General features: G+C 44.7%; 1 protein-coding gene across 2 annotated transcripts in view; it reads right to left on the bottom strand.

The window, feature by feature from the left end:
* Window positions 1–63: 63 nt before the first annotated feature.
* Window positions 64–23,252, bottom strand: part of igsf9b (immunoglobulin superfamily, member 9b) — an 84,602-nt gene continuing 61,413 nt past the window's right edge. The window contains exons 9-24 of one of the 2 annotated variants that reach the window (XM_031305643.2): window positions 22,223–22,368; window positions 21,411–21,553; window positions 21,157–21,297; window positions 19,903–20,019; window positions 19,032–19,182; window positions 17,879–17,990; window positions 16,219–16,394; window positions 13,836–14,074; window positions 12,194–12,278; window positions 11,932–12,102; window positions 11,707–11,746; window positions 7,701–10,605; window positions 6,184–6,542; window positions 4,471–4,628; window positions 2,091–2,293; window positions 64–647 (exon numbers count right to left, since the gene is read on the bottom strand). In XM_031305643.2, coding sequence (XP_031161503.1) covers window positions 2,103–2,293; window positions 4,471–4,628; window positions 6,184–6,542; window positions 7,701–10,605; window positions 11,707–11,746; window positions 11,932–12,102; window positions 12,194–12,278; window positions 13,836–14,074; window positions 16,219–16,394; window positions 17,879–17,990; window positions 19,032–19,182; window positions 19,903–20,019; window positions 21,157–21,297; window positions 21,411–21,553; window positions 22,223–22,368 — 5,134 coding nt within the window. In that variant the 3' untranslated portion in view covers window positions 64–647; window positions 2,091–2,102. The remainder of the gene's footprint in view (window positions 648–2,090; window positions 2,294–4,470; window positions 4,629–6,183; window positions 6,543–7,700; window positions 10,606–11,706; window positions 11,747–11,931; window positions 12,103–12,193; window positions 12,279–13,835; window positions 14,075–16,218; window positions 16,395–17,878; window positions 17,991–19,031; window positions 19,183–19,902; window positions 20,020–21,156; window positions 21,298–21,410; window positions 21,554–22,222; window positions 22,369–23,252) is intronic. The other variant, XM_031305644.2, reaches the window with a different exon arrangement.

The raw sequence follows: 23,252 nt of genomic DNA, 5'->3' as shown, positions 1-23,252 counted from the left end.
CTTAGAATAATAATCTGTCTGAATAAGAGTCTGTCAGCGGCAACAACTGAACTTTTAGTGGACGCTGACCAACAGTTAACGTTACATTGCAGCTTGTTTCTTGTTTAATACTGGACCAATCTCAAAAAATGTAGTTCCCATCAGACACTTAAGACTTAAAAACATGGGAGAATCCAGGTAGAAAAATACCAAAGTTACCCTTTAAAGGGAAGTCTATGTGGCTTTTATAAAGCAGGTTTACTTGTCTTAGTCAAGAGTGAGCATCTCATTTCCCAAACGGGCCCTGTGTTCCTGATTGTCAAGATATATAAAAAAACAAAAAAAACAAAAAAAGAGAAACAATCCCAATATACAGTTGCACGAGCTTCTTAGAAAAAAATAAATAATCCCTTCTCAGCTTCATTACGCAAATCAAACTGGAAGAAGTTCAAGAAAAGGAATATGTCGTCCGGTAACAACGGAGGAGGAGGGGGAGGAGTTGCAGTTACGTTTGATGGCGTTTGGTGTCTTTAAATCGCTGTAACCGAGGGCAACAACTTTAAACAACGACTTCTTTCACACGACAAAGCTCCAGTGAGGCGTGACAGTGTCCGCGGTGCTGTCGTCCGTTCATTAAAACTGCTTTTTGGTGTCTTTCTGAGAGGGACCTGTGAGAGACAAAGACAGAAAACATTAGAGATCAGGACACGATTCAACATTTGGGTTTTACTTTCTATGACGCCCAATGTCTTTAATGCGTTATAAACATACTAATAATGCGTTATAAACATACTAATAATGCGTTATAATCTGTTTATACCACTTTATAATTACTAGAGCTGCAAAGATTAATCAATTAGTTGTCAACTATGAAATGAATCGCCAACTATTTCAGAGTTTCCCCTCGCTTTATGGAAGACTAAGGTGTGTATATTTGGCGTCCTTCCTCAAGAAAATGTTACGCTTTTCACTTTAAAAAAAAAATGCAATTTCGCCAAAACATTTTGTGTCTCTTTGTGTGTTTTTGTAGCCGTGTTGTGTCTCTTTGTAGTTGTGTTGTGTCTATTTGTAGTTGTGTTGTGTCTCTTTGTGGTCGTGTTGTGTCTCTTTGTGGTCGTGTTGGGTCTCTTTGTAGTCGTGTTGTGCCTCTTTGTAGTTGTGTTGTGTCTATTTGTAGTTGTGTTGTGTCTCTTTGTAGTCGTGTTGGGTCTCTTTGTAGTCGTGTTGTGCCTCTTTGTAGTCGTGTTGTGTCTTTTTGTAGTTGTGTTGTGTCTCTTTGTAGTCGTGTTGTGTCTCTTTGTAGTTGTGTTGTGTCTCTTTGTAGTCGTGTTGTGTCTCTTTGTAGTCGTGTTGTGTCTCTTTATAGTCGTGTTGTGCCTCTTTGTAGTCGTGTTGTGCCTCTTTGTAGTTGTGTTGGGTCTCTTTGTGGTCGTGTTATGCCTCTTTGTAGTCGTGTTGGGTCTCTTTGTAGTCGTGTTGTGCCTCTTTGTAGTCGTGTTGGGTCTCTTTGTAGTCGTGTTGTGTCTTTTTGTAGTCGTGTTGTGCCTCTTTGTAGTCGTGTTGTGCCTCTTTGTAGTCGTGTTGGGTCTCTTTGTGGTCGTGTTATGCCTCTTTGTAGTCGTGTTGTGTCTCTTTGTAGTCGTGTTGGGTCTCTTTGTAGTCGTGTTGTGTCTCTGTGTAGTCGTGTTGGGTCTCTTTGTAGTCGTGTTGTGCCTCTTTGTAGTCGTGTTGTGCCTCTTTGTAGTCGTGTTGGGTCTCTTTGTAGTCGTGTTGTGTCTCTTTGTAGTCGTGTTGTGTCTCTTTCATTAAGTAATCATTAATTTTAACTGCGAAGAATACCCATGCATCCATGACATTTTTGGGTAATTTGGTTGAAAGAAACCCATATTTCTGATATAAAAAACTTTGAAGACGGGTTAATGCGTTATGGACATGAGCTTCATAGAAAGTGTTAACAACATTTTAGCTAATAAACTGAGCAGCGTAGGTTTTTGCACACGGATGAAACAGAAGCAAGGCAGGAAAAGAATGCATGCAGGCGAGCAGTGAGAGTCGGAGGGAAAGAAAAGAGGGAAGAGGTAGAGCGAGAGATTGCAGGCGGAGTAACGGACCGGGTTAGGCTGCTAGAGCAGCGCTGAGCCGGAGTCAGAGTCTGAATCGTGGCCCGGCTCGTGGGAACAGCGGGATTCCTGAGCCTGCCGGTACTCCTGGTACTCCTGGCGGAGAGCGTTGAAGCGCTCCTCGCTGAGGGAGCGCCGGTACTGGCAGCGAGGGGCCGGGTTGGAAACTGGCGTGCTGACTGAGAGACACGGGCCTGAGAGGGAGGGGGGAGGTGCATGGATGGGCGTGTAATGGGACAAGCTCACAATATTCACAGCACAAGGTGAACACATGCAGCCTAAGAGGCCGATCACACCGAGATTTAGTATCCAGTTTTACATTTATATTAGGGCTGTCAGCGTTGACGCGTTAATCGCGATGCGATTAAGGGCCGCCGCGATGCGATTAATTTTTTTTTAATCGCATTAATCGCAGAAATTCAGAGAAATTAAAAGAAATTAATTGTTTGACAGCCCTATTTAGGAGTTACTAAACACTATATTGACTCTGGTAAGGATAGGGATTTGTAGTTTTTTAGTTAGGTACTTGGAGGGATGGTGCAGTAATGACAGATTCACACATTTTTCTTTTGTTTACAGTAAATAAATAATTACAAATCTTAAAATCAAGTTCATAAAGTAACTTTCTTTGCATTCATTTGATTCCCAATCAAGATCCACTGGTCAGAATGGCTTTCCATTGTTAATATGGACTTAAAAACTGTTCTGAAATGCGAAATAATAGAATTTTAATCATGTGATAAAATATGCGATTAATCGTGATTAACTATAGAACTTCAGCGATTAATCGCAATTAAAAAAAAATAATCGTTTGACAGCCCTAATTTATATTTGTCATAACAGAAAGAGAACGTACTGTAAATAAACTGCTGTAATCCTCCTGTCTTCCCCGGCGACCATGATGCAACTTTCTGTTTTTCTGGGTCAAAATGTAAAAAGATTCCAAAGTTTTGGTCGACTTTATCGACACTTTTTTCAAAGTTTCTGTCAATATTTTTCGGTGCTTTTTTGACTTTTTTTTTCTTTTCTTTTTTAAGCTTTTCCCACGTTTTTGAAGATTATCCTATTGTTTTTGTCACTTTTTTCAATATTTTTGTCACTTTTTCCAAGTTTTTGTCTATAATTTTAGAAAAACTAATATTTAAAAAAAGACATGATGTTCATAAAAGTCAAAGAAGTTTACTTTAGGTCAACAATTCAGTACACAGAAAATCAAACTGCCAGTTTGGGATTGTGGTTCCCAGGTTCTTAGTGAGCTAATGTTTATATGCTAAAGTAGGCCAAAGTTCAGCCATAGCTACATTGTTAGCTTCTAACAAAAAGTCAGGCCCTGCTAGGAACTTGTTAGGCACTGTTAGGCCCTGTTAGGCACTGTTAGGCACTGTTAGGCACTGTTAGGCACTGTTAGGCACTGTTAGGCACTGTTAGGCACTGCTAGGCCCTGTTAGGCCCTGTTAGGCACTGCTAGGCACTGCTAGGCCCTGTTAGGCCCTGTTAGGCACTGCTAGGCACTGTTAGGCCCTGTTAGGCACTGCTAGGCACTGTTAGGCACTGCTAGGCACTGTTAGGCACTGTTAGGCACTGCTAGGCACTGCTAGGCCCTGTTAGGCCCTGTTAGGCACTGCTAGGCACTGTTAGGCCCTGTTAGGCACTGCTAGGCACTGTTAGGCACTGTTAGGCACTGCTAGGCACTGTTAGGCACTGTTAGGCACTGCTAGGCACTGTTAGGCACTGTTAGGCACTGCTAGGCACTGTTAGGCACTGTTAGGCACTGTTAGGCACTGTTAGGCACTGCTAGGCTTACATGAATATTGTTGAACTTTAATAAAAAATATTTCCTTTTTGAAAATCGATACAATATTGCAAAATAAAATATTGCGATACTCAAGTGTATAAATTTTTTCTTACACCCCTATCCGATACGGTTGTTGAATTAATAATACACTGTATACCTTCCACCTTATACCTTCCTTCACCATGTGGAAGAGACTGAATGCACCAGACCTTCCTAATTAAACATTACTTTCCTAACTAAGACAAAATAACATAGATGTAATGTATTGAATTCTTATTTATTTGTCCACTCAACTCTTCCAGCATGCGACACACATGCGACAGAGGGGAAAAACTAACAAAACTGGATCAGCTTGTGGATCGGTTAATTTTTCCGATCCCCGATCCAGCTATTTTGTCAATTTCGGGACCGATATCCCATCATAATATCGGATCGGTGCACCCCTAGTCCTTTATAAAATAAAGAATAAGAATATAGCGAACGTTTCTCGGCGTGCTCGGCCCCTTACGCTCACAACGACACATGCAACATCCAAAACATCACACAGAGAAGGAGAAAGTGGGAATGAATGCTCACCTTTCTGTCGCCGGTCCTGGAGGCCAGCGGCTTGATCGTATCGGAGCTCCGCCCTGCCTCGCTGTGACGCATCAAACCTCGTGGCCTCCAGGACCTCCGAGTCCACACACGCATCCACAGAGTCCCACTCATAACTCTCATCTACTGATGTGTTCCTTCTAACGAGATACACAGAGCAAGTGGTCAGACAACGGTTATCACAAACAGGAAACAAAAACAAGAATGTTGTTTAGGGTTGGGTGCCGAAACCGGTTCCTAAACAGCCGTTATCTGCCGGACCGAATGACTGGTTTCCGTGTCTCTTTAATGCCCGCGCTGCCCTCTGGGGCTCCGAAACGGACGTGTGAAAAAATCTAAATAGTTATAAAAGACGCTTTCTTAAAATTATTCCTTTTTATTGCACATTTTCAATTTCAGGGTTTTCCCTGCTATTATAAGTTTAAAGGTAGTTACACACCAACCAGACGGCCGACCGTCGGCAGTAAAGTCAGTCGGACTGATCAGTCGGGTCCCCGAGGTCCAAAAAGTTCCTCAGAACACACTGAGGAGACGCCGACTTGAGCGTACGTTCTGCGCGTGCGCGAAACGTAATACGTCTCCATAGCAGCAGGCGGCGCTGCTCTGTATTGTTTCCATTAACAGTCTGATTATTTCCCAGAAAATGAAGACCGGCAGCTGATTGGACGAACGCGTCACGTGGTTCTTTTTTCTCCGGAAATTCACAGCCAGACTGTCATGGCGGCTCGTTCAGAATACGATCTCATCTTGGACTAAAATAGTTCACCGAAACGTGTTTCTGGAAACATTTTAAGAGAGAAATAGGCCGTGCAGTTGCTGAATCTGTCTTCATTTCAGATCAACAAAGGTCAGTTTAAAAGATTTTCTTGACTCTAGTCACGCTCATCCCGCTCGCCATTTCCTGGTGAGTCCCGACTGTCCTGTCTCTCTGAACATGTCAGGTCGGCCAAAATGAAGGCCGACGGCTCCTCCAGCGGACGACGGCACGGAACGCACCGACCAGACTCGAGCCACCGACCTCGCCAGACTGTCCAACGACCGATAATCGGCTCTGTGTGTCAGCACCTTTAGGTTCAGAAACCGAGCCGTTTTTGGCAGCACCTGAGCTGAATGAATGTGAAATGCGGCAAAAGCACCAAAAACGTTGGAAAAAAAGCATCAAACTAAATAAAAGACTTTTTTATCAGACCCAAGTTTTGTCTTTAAGCTTTTTGATCGTTATCTATTATCTGTTAAATGCCCGCCCTCTGACGCAACAAGTCAGGTCGGCCAAAATGAAGGCTGACGGCTCCTCCGACGGACGACGGCACGGGACACACCGACCAGACTCGAGTCACGACCTCGCCAGACTGTCAGACGGCCGATAATCGGCTGGATGTGACGGAGCCTTTAGAGCGTTAATGTCTCCATCTGTCGTTTTGTGCTCTTCTTTATTTCAAAGTATCGATTCAGGCATGTTTCCCATGTTTTTGTCCCTTTAAATTTGCGTTTATGGCGTTTTTTTGAGACGTTTTTGTCGCTGTTTAGGCACCGGCACCGTCCTATAAGCAGTGTTTAATCCCCAGTATCGTGGGAAAAACCCAAAGATACCCAACCCTAATGTTATTTTGGCAATGAATAAATAAATCCCCCTGCGAAGAAGACCCTCCAGTTCAGAGTGTGTTGGTTATTTTCCAGGCCGTGGTGGCGTTTCACCTTTTCTGTCTCCTCTCAGGCAGCTCCGTCTCCGCTCGGTGCCGCTCGCTCTCCTCCGTGGTTTCGGGAGAGCTGAGAAGCGTCGGCGTGATGGACAGGGACTGTCGGAAGAAACCGGCGCTGCCTCTCCCGCTGCTCTGACTGGCGTAACTGGCCCTCCCTCCCTCCCGGGGCTCCGCCTCCCCTCCCCTCCTCGTCAGCCTGTCTGGCGGTCGGTAACTGTCCGCCTCTCTGGGTGGAAACGGGGCGTAGCACGGCGAGGGCCAGCTGATGCCTCGGGGCAGGTAGGACCGCGGGGGTCCCTTGCTGGGGTCCATCGGTCTCACGCTTTCCCCTCGGGATCCTGGCCACTGCTGGTACTGGAGGACAGAAACACAGTTATGTTGTTCAGCAGCGCTGGGAGAAGTATTCAGATTACTGCAGCAAAAGTACTAATACCACACTGTTATAATACTCTGTTACAAGTTAAAGTACTAATACCACACTGTTATAATACTCTGTTACAAGTTAAAGTACTAATACCACACTGTTATAATACTCTGTTACAAGTTAAAGTACTAATACCACACTGTTATAATACTCTGTTACAAGTTAAAGTACTAATACCACACTGTTATAATACTCTGTTACAAGTTAAAGTACTAATACCACACTGTTATAATACTCTGTTACTTCAGTAACAGTCTGTAAGAATCAGGAAAATATAGTTAAAGTATTAAAAGTAAAGAACAATCCTCATGTTTTAGAAAGAGGAAACTATCCAAACAGTCAATCAACTTTCCTTCTTTCCTTCTGTCTCTTTCCTTCTTTCTGTCTGTCTTTCCTTCTGTCTGTCTTTCTTTCCTTCTTTCTGTCTGTCTTTCTTTCCTTCTTTCTGTCTGTCTTTCTTTCCTTCTTTCTGTCTGTCTGTCTGTCTTTCTTTCCTTCTTTCTTTCCGTCTGTCTGTCTGTCTTTCTCTCCTGTCTTTCTGTCTTTCTTTCTTTCTTTCCTTCTTTCTGTCTGTCTTTCTCTCCTGTCTTTCCGTCTTTCTGTCTGTCTTTCTTTCTGTCTTTCTCTCCTGTCTTTCCGTCTTTCTGTCTGTCTTTCTCTCCTGTCTTTCCGTCTTTCTGTCTCTTTCCTTCACTCTGTCTTTCTTTCTCTCCAAACTGTTTTAATGGTTATAAAACATCATGTGTTTTGTGTGCAGAAATCTTAATTGAATTGAGTCATTTTTTATTAATTATTTTCTTTTAATCTTCTCTGATTCCAGCTTGTTAAATGTGAATATTGTTCTAGTTTCTTCTCTCCTCTGGGACAGGAAACTGAAGATCTTTTGCGTTTTGGACAAAACAAGACATTTGAGGACGTCATCTTGGAATTTTTGGGAAACTGGGATGGATATTTATCACATTTCCTGACATTTTATAGACCAAACTACTAATCCATTCATCCAGAAAATAATCCACAGAAAAACAAAGCTGCAGCCCTAAAACAAACTAAAACCAAAATGAAATATGAAAAGTTAAAACTATAATAACCTTGATGGGGACGTATTTATGCTGTGCAGACCTCACGGTTTCCTGATAAGTAGGAGACCACCTGGAGGATTCTGGGAAAACAGCGGCTTGCCGCCGTGGATCGGCGGGCTCCAGCATCGGAGACCTCGAGGTTGGTCTGGGGGGGTACATGGACTGAGTGAGGTAGGAAGGACTAGCTAAAGGTCTCTGTGTATGGTGAGGCCTCTCTAAGCTCCACACGCTCGGGGGGCGTCTGAACGGGACGTACTCCCTCCAGGACGGGCCCGGCCTGGGGAGGGAAGGCGGACTGCGACCCAAACTGTAGGACTTCAGTCTGACATCTGGGTTTGGGAACTCGTCCCAGTAACATTTCTCAGAAATATACGTCCTAGGGCTCTCGAAGTGCTCCCACCGCTGCGAGCCTAAGCTGATGGATTTCTTTAAAAACGGGCGAGGCTGTCCCATACCCGAGAGCGTCCTACACGGGCCCACGCTCACGGACTTCTTTAGAAATGGCACAGGGGCTTGACAAATTCGCGACGCAATGTTATTAGTCCTTTGTCTTTGGGATTGCTCTGATAAAGACTCGCTACTGTCTACAAAACTGTGCGAGTGTTTCGACACTATGTCCGCCATTCCTCGCGCCGCACTGAACAAAGTGTGAGCCGACCTCGACCCGAGTCTGGATTCAGGTCTGTCCGTGCTTTTGTTCCCAACTCGAATCTGTGTTTTCTCGTTATAGAGCTGCTTGCTAGTTTTTTTCGGACCGGGTGACGATGGTCTTGTGTCATCTGGGAATCTGACTCTGTGTGAAGTATCTCTAGTTTCCGGGTGTGTTTTACCAGCGTAAGAGCCGGCCTCTGCAGCGCCCGCAGACTGGCGGTTTGAGTGCGTTTCCCTCTTTTCCTGAACGTGGACCTCCCAGTTTCTAGGAACGACATCCGGATCAACCCCCGTGGATATTACTGGCTTTACATCTGAACTTTGCCCGGCATTGTCTGTGACTGTTGCGTCTTCCACGGGCTCGTCGACGCTCATTTCAATGAAGCCCGGAAGGCTCAGGTATTCGAGAATTGCACTTGTCTGCAGAGGGGACATTTGGGGAGATGGAGCTGCAGGCTTGTCCTTAAAGGACCCGGATATTGCGGGGACAGAACATTGGGACTGGTCACTTTCGACTTCTTCTACAAGCGTCAATGTTGAAATAGGGCTCGGGCTGTCAGAGAAGAGACATTTGTCGCTTCTCCTGGAGCGCGTTCGCACACCCTCTCTCTCTCTCTCGGGGTAAAACCCTGAACTGCGTCGTTCATCTCGAGCTTGAGTGTCTTTTTCTTTGGCCTTTGCCCCTACTTCGTCATGTTCATAAGGTAAAGTAGGATAACTTGATGGACTGGGATCCCGTGTGGCTGTGTAGTATTTTGCAGGCTGATTATACGGCGCAGAGGCTGAACTATCGGGACCTCTGGCGGTTGAATCCCAGGGCTGAGTGCCGGCATAAGCGTATGAATGTCTGGACCTCGAAGCAGCACCTTTGTCTTGAGCCTTTTCTCTTAATCCCTGCTCAGTCACGGACCTCCTGCATCTTTCTGGCTCTTTCGGGGGACTCAACGACCTGGCTCTGTCTGGTGTTTTCAGACACAAGATAGGCAGACTTTTAGAGCTGACATCAGGGGAGAGCATAGGGAGCGAGGTGTTCTGTGTGACCGGAGAGCGGGATGAATCAACGGCAAAGGAGTTATCTGAGGTTTCCCTGTGTGTGTGACTGGGCGATGTCGTTTCCTGTGCAGGAATGAGGCTTGTGAGTGATGTAACCGGGCTAATGTCCCACTGTATGCGAGACGTGGCGAGCCGATCCATGGGACTGCTTGTGTTCCCGAAGTAGCACGCTCGCCGATAGTCAGACACCCGATTGGTCTGACCTGGAGGCCTGTGCTTCTGTCTAATGGTCACATCTTGTGGCTTCCATACTGGCTCTTCCTCTGACTCAGGTGAATCCCTTCGAGGGCTTTTTGTTTTCTCAGGCTGCTGTTCGTGTCTCCCGCGACCTCGACCTCTCTGTTCGGCCGTATAGCTCTCCAGCTCCCTCTCCATTTCTTCCCTCTCCTTTGCCAGTTGCACACACTTGTTAATACTTTCCCTCTCCAGCTCGCTGTCAAGTTGCGAGACAACGGTGCTGTTATTAGTCAGCTGACTCTCCATCGGCTGGTAGCCCGGTCTGTCTCTGTCTCGATCCAGCAGCTTTGTTTTCCTCCCCAAACTCGAGAAGAGATCTTCAGTGTGGCCCGGCAAGCGATACCTCCTGAAAGAATCGCTGGGTTTTTTCTCACTGTTGTCTGAATAGAAGCTGGCTCTTTCCAACAGAGCCTCTGAGCATTGTTCGTCGTCAGAATAAAAGCAGCCGTGACGGGAAAAGTTTCTTGCCATGGCGCGTACTCTTCCAGGAGAGGAAGGAGGGCGGCTCAGCTCGGGGACGTCCACGGTGAGCGGAGAATCCCTCCTCTCGTCTTTCTCTGAGCTCAAGATACTCGACTTCGGAGAGTCCCTGAGTGATGTCCGGTTGCTCCCTGGGCCACCCGCCCCACCGTTACTTTGTACGACTTCCTTTTTCAAGTTGTTCTTGTTGGAAGGACTGGAACCTTTTAGCAGTGGCTGGACTATGAAGCGTCCGTCCGGGCCTCTGGAGATGGATTCCAGAGCAGTCGGCGACGGGTCCTGGGAGCCCAGGTGACTCTCAAAGAGTGTGTAATGCGGCGGCGGAGACGAGTTGGACAGAAGTTGTTTCCTCTGGTTGTGGTATTCCCCGCGGCTGCCTTTATCGAAGGATGAGCGGTCCGACTGCGAGGAGGAGGAGTTGGCGAAGAAGGGAAGTGGCGAACACAGCTTCAGCTTGAGGACACTGTCTGGGCTGCGAGGAGGTGAGCGAGCTCTGAGAAAGACAAGAAATATAATAAAATAATTAGACTACACCTAACCTTACAGTACTGAAGATTCTGACATAAAATTGAGAAAAAGGTGCAACTTTCTGTACATGCATCAAAGTGATACATTAATTAAAAAACATTTCTACAACTAGATACATTTCATGGACTATAAATTCAAATTCAAATGAAGGAACACAAAATATACTTTATGTCCAGTTCAGACGTAAGATTTAAGACGAGATGAGTTAAAACCGGTTTGCAACAATCTGAAACAGGGTTAGCCCGGCATTTGGTTGTCCAGTAACCCAGAAATGGTGACTTTGCCCTGGGTATGGAGCGCCGTGGGCTGCCGCTGTCTCGTCAGACTGTCTGGAGCTCCTGAAGTCCGACACCGTCTTACCAAATTTGCAATTAACCATCAATTTTCGTAAAACGGCCCATATTTGAGCTTTATATAGTTGATTTCTCACATAAAAACATCTCAGAAGGGAATTTAGTGATGAAATAGCAGACGAACAATGTATAACATTATCTGAAATATGAGACCTGCTGTCTCTTACGTTCTAAAACCAGCCTCTGGAGACTCCACCAGCTGACTTCTCTATTGGCTGGTGAAACAGGAGACGTCTCTTATGTCCTAAAACCAGCCTCTGGAGACTCCACCAGCTGACTTCTCTATTGGCTGTTGAAACAGGAGACGTCTCTTACGTTCTAAAACCAGCCTCTGGAGACTCGACCAGCTGACTTCTCTATTGGCTGTTGAAACAGGAGACGTCTCTTACGTTCTAAAACCAGCCTCTGGAGACTCGACCAGCTGACTTCTCTATTGGCTGTTGAAACAGGAGACGTCTCTTACGTTCTAAAACCAGCCTCTGGAGACTCCACCAGCTGACTTCTCTATTGGCTGTTGAAACAGGAGACGTCTCTTACGTTCTAAAACCAGCCTCTGGAGACTCCAACAGCTAAGTCGCAGCGACACCATCATCTGGTTTGAGTCGAGCTGAGACGGGCCGGTTCAGTTCGCTAAAACTTTTCCTGCAACGTTCTAAAACGGTTTTGTCTCGATGCAAAATCTTTGGTCTGAACTGGGCTTCAGGGACACTTACTGCGGAGAAGATGAGCTCTTCTGGAGGGCAGACGGGAGATCTAAGAAAAGGTGAAGGAATTATTAAATTGTCAAATAACACAGCACAGTTTGAATTGTCCAATCATTACCAAATGTATTTATCAGAAACTCAGAAGTAAACAATTGCACTTTCTGCACACCAACAGTCAACAGCAATTAGCCTTTTTTTTGTGGAAAAAATTAAATGTGCAATCCGACGTTTTACCTTTTCTTCTCTTTTTGCGCCGACGCTCTCTCCTTTGACTCATGTAGCATGCTGTCACCAACGAGAGGATGATGGCCACGAAGAGGAAGCACACTCCTCCTAACACACCGGCCAACAGCGGCTGCGGGATGAACTCCAAGTAACTTGAGCGCACGGGGTAAATCTCCATCCCTGTAGGCAGGCCGGAAGTCAATAAAGTTGCTAAAAAACAATGCTAGTTTTGACTCCTTGACTCACTACTGATCAATACAAAGTCACTTACCTATTGTGGAAACATTGACAGACTCACTCGGTTCACTGAGCACTTTGTTGCTGTGAGACATCAGCCTCAGATCGTAACTGGAGTCCTGAGAGAAAGAAAGATGTTTGATTAAATATAAACACGTATTCTTGTGATGAAAGTTTCACGTCACATATTTTCATTATACCGTATTGACCTGAATATTGGACGGGGGTTTTTCCCACTTCGATTATATCTGAAAGAATAAGGCTGTCCTATATAGAGATGGTCTGATACCTTTTTTTGCTTCCCGATACCGATTCCGATACCTGAACTTGCGTATCGGCCGATACCGAGTACTGATCCAATACCAGTGTGTCATATATTTTATTATGTTTTAACAGCTGTATACTACTATCTCTGTATGATGATATGATGTATAACAGCTGTATACTACTATCTCTGTATGATGATATGATGTATAACAGCTGTATACTACTATCTCTGTATGATGATATGATGTATAACAGCTGTATACTACTATCTCTGTATGATGATATGAAGTATAACAGCTGTATACTACTATCTCTGTATGGATGTGATATGATTTCTATCTTTGTTGTCGGTCTGGCTCAGGTTAAAGTCTTTGTGAAACATGAACTTTCTTTTATTCTCCAGTTTGACAGTCAGTTATAACGGAAAAAGAACATAAATAAACTACTTTAACGTAGATTTTCTTTAGGGCTTTATTACGTGGTATCGGATCGGTGCATAAACTCCAGTACTTCCTGATACCAATACCAGCGTTTTAGGCAGTATCTGACATCTCTAGTCCTATATTTGGGGTCTAGACTTTTAAACACAAATATAGGTCCACAACAGGTTGCACCAAACAGCAGCAACCTGAATGTGCTGTCAATGAAAACTGCTAACAGAGCCAGGGGGCTGAAAGATGCAGAGCCTCAAAAGTAGTTAGCCAAGTTGGCGAAGAAATGAGAAGTTTTAATGCTAACTTTAAGATGATGGTGATAAACGCAGCAGTTAAACAACTGCCAAGCAAGGAAGAAATAGGGTGTCACAGGATGTGATGTATGGAGATGGCGAGCCCAGAAAGACTCAAAATATTCCATATTCTTGGGATGGCATCTAGTTCACCCAGAGAGAGCGTTCGCCCCATGTGGGCTGAGTCCTTTGCAGCGTCGCAAGTTCGAATCTGACCTGCTGCCCTTTGCTGCGTCATCCCCCATCTCTCTCCCCCTTTCATGTCTATCCACTGTCATTATAATAATACTGCCTTTATAATAAAGGGAAAAGCCCCCCAAAAAATAATCTTTATATAAATATATATATATATATATATATGTTCCTTATTCCACTTTTTTCTCTCCAAAATATTGAAAAAGTTTTCTAAAATATTCATACTCTTTCTGTCAAAATGGATTTTGACTGAGCCCAAAAAGGCTGTCTTTAAAAACACCAACAGTCAAAGAGAAGCACACCGTGGTCCCCAAACCGGCCTCTTCCGTGAGACTGAACGCAGGCTGTGTAAATATGTGATAAAAAAAAAAACGAAATGAGGGACTAACTCCAAATAAAAATATCTCCTTTATTAAAACAAGATTTGTTCCTCATAAAGTCTTGAAAAGGCAAGAGTCGTCTTATATCCGAGTAAATTGATCCTTACCCTTAGCAGTCCTTCTACGAGTAGTTCGCTCTGATTGGCACTGATGTTGCTGCTGAGGATGACCCACTGGCCCTGATCCCTGCGGGCCTGCAGCACGTAGCCCGTCAGCGGAGAGGACGGAGCCTCAGGAGGAGACCACTGCAGGAGAACGCCTCGGTCCGTCCGGTTGGCTGACAGGAGAACGGGAGGATCCAGGATTGGGGGAGATGTGTCGCCTGTAGGTTCTTCTGTTGGCACAGCTGGAAAGAAGATCCAGTAAAAGTTAAATGGATACAAACTTACAGCAAAACAGCTTGAGGGCTCCTATCTTGCACCTGTTGCAGCGCAAAGCCCGACGCAAGTGTCTTTGCTAGTTTAAGACTGACGCAGTTGTCAGTTCCCCGTCCAGCGACCGCGTGTGCTGGTCTTACAGGGAGGTGTGTTCAGGTGCATTCTGGGCGTGCTGGTCTTACAGGGAGGTGTGTTCAGGTGCATTCTGGGCGTGCTGGTCTTACAGGGAGGCGTGTTCAGGTGCATTCTGGGCGTGCTGGTCTTACAGGGAGGTGTCAGGGCATCTGGGGTGGTTTACAGGGGGTGTCATTCTGGGCGTCTGGTCTACGGGAGGTGTGTTCAGGTGCATTCTGGGCGTGCTGGTCTTACAGGGAGGTGTGTTCAGGTGCATTCTGGGCGTGCTGGTCTTACAGGGAGGTGTGTTCAGGTGCATTCTGGGCGTATTGCTATCTTGAGGCAGTGGGAAGTGATGGCACCATTGACCAACAAAAACCTGGTCTAAAGTCAATAACGCAGCATTTCATTGTTATTTTAACAGAGCATTAGTAAAATGCTCCTAGGCTCGTGCACAGCAGCGTGCACACTATGCTTGTTACACACACAGGGACGCACAGCAGCACACACACATGCAGAAGATTACAAATTAAAATATTACGGTGCAAATCCTCCATCATAACAGCAATGCTCCAAGGTCCAAACGCACCTGGCTTTTAAAGGGAATGGGAGATGATCTCTGATTGGTTGATTGCATGTTACGCCCAAAACACACCTCTGATTAATGAAGACACTAAGTCCAACCCTTTAGAACCATGCACCCGGCACACGGACCCTTTTTTCCGCCATTAAACTAGCAAAAGTGGATTTGGACACGCCCTAAACACACCTGCGCCAGGCGCTTCTCGCCGTGCGCTTAGAAACTTAAAATAGGGCCCTTAAAGTGCGTATTCACAGAGGCGTTTTTTTGACGGCAGGGATCACCTGCTTCCCAGCATAGGACGACCAGTTACAAGCAGAGAAAACGCCCTCCTACACCTGATTGGACACACGAGTCACTCGAGGGCTGTAAAGTTTGGAAGTATCAAAGCAGACCAACATGGCATTGAAAACGTTCTCTTACTTTATGAAAATGTTCACTGAAATGTGATTTTGAAAACATTTTATGCAAGAAATACTGAAATCCTGAATCTTTCTTCATTTTAGATCGACGGTCCGTTTAAAAGATTTTCTGCAGTCTTCCAGAGGCTGATTTGCATAAGGTAGCCTGGAACTTAACTTTATGCAAATGAGCAGCGGGCAATTCGACACCCTACCTCTTGAAACTCGCCGCAATGCTCCCAGAATGCTTTGCGCAGCTGCTTTTTTATAGACAATGAAAGGGAAGCGTGGCAATGACGCTCGCTGTGAACACGTACCGTTTAGGGCTTTGACTTTTGCCCCAAAATCATATTCGAAGTTCGTTTGTTTATTAATATTAATATTTGAATATATTCTAATATGTATTCATAATATTTTGAACATTAAATGCCTTCAGTAAGACCTATATTGGTATAAGTGGTATATGTTCTGTCCACCAGAGGGCAGTGTATCAGTCAATGTCAATAGGCAATTATGTTTTCAGAAGAAAATTCTTAAAATTTTTAATTAAAAGTCAGACCATGGATTAAACACAAACGGTATGCTTTCAACAGGAATTTCGGAGCTTTCACCGTAGCCTACGTAAGTGGTCTGATGTTCATACTTGTGCGCTGGTGTGTGCATCGAGCTGGCGTGTGTGTGTGTGTGTGTGTGTGTGTGTGTGTGTGTGGGGAGTGTGTGTTGTGAGAGAGTGACGGTGATTACCGGTAGCTTCAGAGTGAATAGTGACTCTAGAGTCTTAGTGAGAGAAACTAAGTGTCTCCTCTGTTCTTTCTGACCACGGTGGTAAATCTGGAGCAGGAGAAGTTAACCCTCTCCTTGATTTCATGTTGTTTACGGAGAAGAACGTTCAAATATCATTATTTTTTTTAAATGTTCGAATTATATTCGAATAACGAAGTTCGGAGTCAAAGCCCTAGTACCGTTAGAGAGAGAGTAAGGAAAACTACAAACAGAATATAAGATCACTTGTACAAACCTTGTGTTCGTACAGAAACAATTTCACTGAAAGGTCCTGAGCCGAGTTTATTCTGAGGTAGCACGCTGAACTGATAGCTGGTGCCAGCGAGTAGCCCGGTCACCAGCAGGTAGTTTTTGGATGTCGGGACAGGCAGAGACGCCCATTCGTGTTTCCCTCTGGATGCCTGTTTGACCCTGGGGGAAAAATGAAAAACAGCCAAAATAAAGACAGACTGTCACTAACCAGATGTGAGTTAAGTGCGCATGCTCAGATTTAAACGGTTTACGGCATAACGCCAAGGGATCCGGATCCGGCAAACGTTGTAGGTTGCTAACGTTAGCTCAAAACGCCATTCCAGTGACGGCCTTTGTTGTGTTTGGTTGCTAACGTTAGCTTAAAACGCCATTCCAGTGATGGCTTTTGTTGTGTTTGGTTGCTAACGTTAGCTTAAAACGCCATTCCAGTGATGGCCTTTGTTGTGTTTGGTTGCTAACGTTAGCTCAAAACGCCATTCCAGTGACAACCTTTGTTGTGTTTGGTTGCTAACGTTAGCTTAAAACACCATTCCAGTGATGGCCTTTGTTGTGTTTGGTTGCTAACGTTAGCTTAAAACGCCATTCCAGTGATGGCCTTTGTTGTGTTTGGTTGCTAACGTTAGCTCAAAACGCCATTCCAGTGATGGCTTTTGTTGTGTTTGGTTGCTAACGTTAGCTTAAAACGCCATTCCAGTGACGGCCTTTGTTGTGTTTGGTTGCTAACGTTAGCTCAAAACGCCATTCCAGTGATGGCTTTTGTTGTGTTTGGTTGCTAACGTTAGCTTAAAACGCCATTCCAGTGACGGCCTTTGTTGTGTTTGGTTGCTAACGTTAGCTTAAAACGCCATTCCAGTGACGGCCTTTGTTGTGTTTGGTTGCTAACGTTAGCTTAAAACGCCATTCCAGTGACAGCCTTTGTTGTGTTTGGTTGCTAACTTGTAGCCAGCAGTGAACCAACTTGGTTACGTATAGGTTACAGAAGTCTCTCGTTAGCAGGTTCTCGGAGGCTCCTTCAGCCTCTCATCTAGAACTGACATCAGGGATCATGCCGTGAAAATGTGATGCCTTACGCTAAATAATAAATGACTGCTATGTAACAATAATTAATAATTTATTGATCCCCAATGGGGAAATTACAATTTACACTCTGTTGTTATTACACACTACACACAGGCCTGAAATACACACACACACACACACACACACACACACACACACACACACACACACACAGAGGTCCTTTTACATGCACTAATGGAGAGATGTCAGAGTGAGTGGGCTGCGACTGCTGAACAGGCGCCCTGAGCTGTTTGGGGGGGTTCAGTGCCTTGCTCAAGGGCACCTTGGCAGTGCCCAGGAGGTGAACTGGCACCTCTTCAGCTACCAGTCCACCTCCGTATTTCAGGGGACTTGAACCAGCGACCCTCCGGTTCCCGACCCAACTCCCTACGGACTGAGCTACTGCCACCCAGTAACGTACCTATCTCATTATTCTGTGGCTAACAGCAAAACAGATCTGCGTCTGTCGCAAAGTGACGCATGCGCAACTCACATCTGCACTCGACTCACATCAGGTAGTGACACGGAGCATCACACTTGGTTTGTGATTGTTGTTGACGGCTCAGAACTGTTTGTTTACTCACCATACGGTGAACTTCTGGGTGTATCCACCGTCAAAGCCAGGCACCCAGGACACATTGGCCTGGTTCATCTCTGTGTTGACGGACACTAAGGACACGACATGAGGACTGGTGCCTGAAGAACAGAAAGAAACATCTGTAACAGTTCTGTAAGTTTGACCATACACGTGAATACACTCAGGTTAAGGCTACATCTTCACTACTGCGTTTTGGCTTACAAACGAATACCTTTTGCTACGTTTATGCCTCACGTCCACACTACTGCAGTAAAGTAAGTAAGTCATTTTAGAACCGGAAGGTATCGGTAGTATCGGTTCTCGTGACATCTGTCGGTACACGATCCGTTCTGCGCATGCGCAAAATGTTCGCACATGCGCTGTTGTACGAGGATTTACAACACTGCACGATCTGTTCCACGCTTCCGGTCGACAGCCAAGCTAACATTAGTTTAGCTAACAGCTAATTCGGCTAACCGCTAGCTGATTGCAGCGGTCTGCCGTTAGCCTCCACAGGCAAGCTAACGTTAGTTTAGCTAACGGCTCATTCGGCTAACAGCTAGCTGAGACAGCATGTAATAACTTTAAAAGACCCTCAAAATAAAACGTGAAAATAACCGTTAACATATATAACAGCTGTTACGTCAGTTCTACTTTACTTGTGCTCATTTAAAATACAATCACTCAATACTTGTCTTTATTGTTATTACTGTGAAGTCTTAATTTAGCTGTAGCTGCTTTTCCCATTACGTTTGAGTTAACGTTATTTTAGACTGAATCTAGCTGTCAGCTAGCGGTTAGCTGAATTAGCTGTTAGCTAAACTAACGTTAGCTTCCCGGTGGAGGCTAGCCATAGGCTAACGTGGAACAGATCGTGCAGGTCGTGTCCTCGGTAAAACAGTATTATCTTTCGCATGCGCAGAACGGATCGTGTACCGACAACATCCCTAGTGAACGGTCATGTGATACGTGATGTCAGACGTGTTCATATGGACGGAGATAAGTTCTGCTACTGGCACTAAAACTCGTGTGTGGACGGAGATCGTTTTAGTCTCAAAACGTCGCTTAAAAATAAAAAATAAAAATGTAGTAGTGTAGATGTAGCCAAAGTAGTCACGTAACAACATATCAGTTTGCAGAAATAAAGTCGGCCCACTCACCCAGCACCATGATCACAGTGCCTGCACTGACAGTCGCTACTCGATTGGTCGCCAAGCACTCCCACCCCCCTTGGTGATCTTTACTGAGCGGCTGCAGTAGCAGCGAGCCGTTAGCCAGCACGGTGTACAGGGAGCGAGGAGTCGGGCCAATCTGCGAGGAAGGATAGATAGATAGATAAAAACTTTATTGTCCACTGCATTTACATACACTGGAAATTCATCTTTGGCACTCTGGCAACATAAAATACTTAAAACACAGCACACAGACCTTATAAGTTAAATTGTGTAGTTACATAAAATATAAGATAAAATAATAATTAGAAAAAAAGAAACATGAGTGAATAAATCCTGGTACAATTCTCAGTCCTGATCATTCTCATCATCAGCGTCACCCTGACTGGGTGGTGCATGAGTGAGTAGGGAGAGGAGTTATTTGAGTTTGCCTTGATTCAGGATGGACACAGCAGCAGGGAAAAATGACCTCTTGTACCCGTTTTTCCTGGCCATTGGAACCATCAGTCTCCTGCCAGATGGCAATAGCTGAAAACATGGATGGAGGGGTTGGGTGGGGTCATTGAAGACCTGGATAGCCTTTTGTGTTATGGAACGGCTGTATAAGGTGTGGAGTTGTAACTGCTTTTCTCCTGTGATTTTGCTAGCTTGGTTTACCACCTGAGCCAGCTTGTTCCTATGTTTCACTGAGAGGTTCCCATACCAGGAGGTGATGTTGAACGTGAGAACACTCTCAGTGAGTGACCTGTACACCACGGTCAGGGTGTGCTTGCTGCTGTTAAAGCTTCGGTTAAATATAGTTTGAATAAGACGATGTTTGTGCACCGCCTGTATCGGACTAAAAAAAAATCTCCTGTACCTTGCTCCATGTAATGTTTGGAGCGGGGTCTCCAATGGCTTCACAGGGGACGATCAAGTCTCTGCCCACCTCCTGGAGATACTCAGCCTGAGGACGCACTCGGATAGATGGAGGGTCCTGAAGGAGGGAGAGAGCCTTTTACTGCTGCCCATGAAAAGGGGCTTTCCGACCGGAGGGATTTTTGCAGTTCTTAGAACTAAACGTTCCTAGAACACTTTTTTCGTTGTGTTCCGACAGGAAAAAATTGTGGATTTTTAAGTTCCTCTGGCCGCAGTAGCGTACTTTTTTAGCTCCTACTTCAGAGCAGGGTCTTTTCCCTTTTCCTAGGTGTACCTAATTGGTCGAACTTATAAGTCCCGCCCACTGCCAACTCGGAAACTTGCAGACAGAGCAACAACCAACAACAGGACATTTTTAACAATTTTCACCATCTTATTCATCATTAAATTCACTTCTGACAACGTTTTAGGCGAGAAATTAGCTGTTTAGATTTTGAATATAGGCAGTCTTGCGAAAATTGATGCCGAATTGACAATTTGCTTCAAAGTTTTCGGAGTTGAGAAGCTCCATGAAGTGAGGTGACAGCCAGCAGGCGCCTGCCCCGGCCTCTAGCTCGTCACTCGGCCAGTCACGCTCAGAGACCTCGCTGTGAGCTGGAGGTCTCTCAGACCGCTCTCACAGACACACACACACACACACACACACACACACACACACACACACACACACCTCGCTGTGAGCTGGAGGTCTCTCAGACCGCTCTCGTAAATAAGAGGCTTTTATTTCACCGTTGACGGTTCGTCTGTTTAAATATCACAACACATGTCCATCATAAGATTAACGGGAACCTGTGGTTAACTGTCTTTTCGGAGTTAAACTCCACAAGCGTGTCCTGCGGCTTGCCGGCAGTCACACACACACACACACACACACACACACACACACACACACACACACACACACACACACACACACACACACACACACGTCCACAGCGCAGCAGGCAGAGTGACGACGCTATAAAGACCGTTGCCGTGCTTGCGTCACTCCCTTACCCCTCCTACCAGTCCCTATGGCCACTTGGCCAGTGGGAATGCAAACGGAAAAAAAGATTTTGGGGGAGAGTAGTTCTTAGAACTGCTACTTTTCCTCTAAAAAGTACAAGTACTATCCGGTCGGAAAGCACCTACTAACTGTGTTCACTCATAGGAAAGGGGTTTTCTCTGTAACTGAAATTAAGAACACCAGACTCACCTGCAAAATGACTTTGGTGGGTTCAGACTTTCCCATGGTGCCGTAGCTGTTGTAGGCCGTACACGTGTACATACCTACTGCGTTGTCATTGGCTGTTGCTATGAAAACGGAGCCCTCGGAGTTCACTATCCAACCTGGGAACTGGACAGGTGAAAAAAGAGATAAACATGATCCACAGTGATTTAAAAAGCACGTGTGCGGTTTGTGAGAGTTATTTTTTGTGACATGTGGTATTTCTGTGCTGCGTAGCTCACGTTGTCAAGATTCAAACTGTTTCCATCTTTGGTCCAGTTGACGTACAGCACCGGGGGATCAGCCTGAACAGGGCAGGTAATAACCCCCTCCATGCCCGCAGGCAAGTACGTTTCCTGGGACATTCTGACCACGCGTGCAGGGTCTGAGATGGAGGAAGAGAAATTAATCACAAAAGGTTACTTCAAAGGTAATTTCTGACATGAAACAGCCCAAAGATCGGCAATCACCAAACTCCACCAGACTCCATGTAAATAATCAGTACTTTTAGCGTGTATAGAGCCATCATATTTCCACCAGACTCCATGTAAATAATCAGTACTTTTAGCGTGTATAGAGCCAGCATATTCCCACCAGACTCCATGTAAATAATCAGTGCTTTTAGCGTGTATAGAGCCAGCATATTTCCACCAGACTCCATGTAAATAATCAGGACTTTTAGCATGTATAGAGCCAGCATATCTCCACATGTAAATGGGTGAATTAACGGTTTATTTCAACCAAACCAGTGAGTGGTGATTGTTGGAACAGTGGAAAGATGAACCAAGACGGCTTTTGATAGTTTTATTTAGTTTCTGTCGACTTTGAATGAAGTGTGTTTTACGATGATAAAAGTAGTGATTATTTACATGGAGTCTGGTGTGTTTGGTGATGGCAATTTGAAGGGTTTTTCCAGGTTGAAAAATATGGAAATACCAAAGTTACCCCTTTAAAAGGTTCTTGCCCAGGGCATGCAGAAAAAAATTGAAGCCCTCTGCAACCCTGACCACGGTTAGGATTATAAAATATGATGTAGAGCAGAGTCAACCCTTACGTTTCACTTTCAGGTGTGCAGAGGCGGAGGGTGGGGTGAGTAAGCCGTTAGTCGGGATACAGGTGTAGTTGCCAGCGTCCTCTGGGATGAGATTAGGGATAAGTAGTGTTCCATCCACCAAAACCTTCACTCTGGACTTCAGGGACCTGAAGCCAAAAGATACACAACATGATGCAATTTAAAAAGTGATCAAATTGACATGAAAACTAAATTTACTGTAGTGACAATCAGGGTCCAAAATTAACAACATTTACCAGCCAAATGCTGGTAAAATATGCAATTGGCTGGTAGATTTGCTTCACTCACCAGCCAAAAAACAATGGTAATCCTTTGAGTGGCTGGTAAAATTTGAACATTCACTAGCCATTTGGCTGGTGGACAAAAAAGTTAATTTTGAACCCTGGTGACAATAAAAATTGATTGTTTTAGGAGGTTAATTATCAAAGCGTGGAAATAAAAAAACAATAATCTAAACTATCTAAAATTTAAGCTTCCCTTTTAACATTCTTCCCAGTATTCAATTGAAGGAAATAGGGAGACTGATTGTGTCAGGCTACCCCCAGGATCCTCCAACTTAAATTCAAGGCTTTTTAAGACCTTTTTAATACCATTTCAAATTAAATTCAATGCCAACTTCGTACCCATTCCGACAGAAGTATGAGGGGAAAATGTCAAATCTGTATACATTTTTCAACCATAGAAAATAATGATGTAGAGTAAAGTAAGATACTTGAATTAGAGAAAACATTTTATTTAAATTATCAGTCATATTATAATCCAGTAAAATAAGACATATTACACTGCATAATGAGTGAAAATTAAATGAATTTAAGTATATTTTGATAATGCATTTGTACTATTACTTAACCCTTGTGTTGACTTCGGGTCACATTGGCCTATTTTAAATTTTATCAGAAAATATTGGACATAGAAATAAGCGCTGAAAATGTGTAGAAGAAAAATTTTAAAATTGAAAACATTGGAAAAAGCAAAAACAAAGTGTGAAAAAAAGGCATCACAAATGTCAGAA

The sequence above is a fragment of the Sander lucioperca genome, chromosome 2 (genome assembly GCF_008315115.2).
Source record: "Sander lucioperca isolate FBNREF2018 chromosome 2, SLUC_FBN_1.2, whole genome shotgun sequence".
NCBI classification, from domain to species: domain Eukaryota; kingdom Metazoa; phylum Chordata; class Actinopteri; order Perciformes; family Percidae; genus Sander; species Sander lucioperca.
The sequence above is the reverse complement of the archived record's forward strand: the minus strand, read 5'-3'. Positions and strand labels throughout refer to the sequence as shown.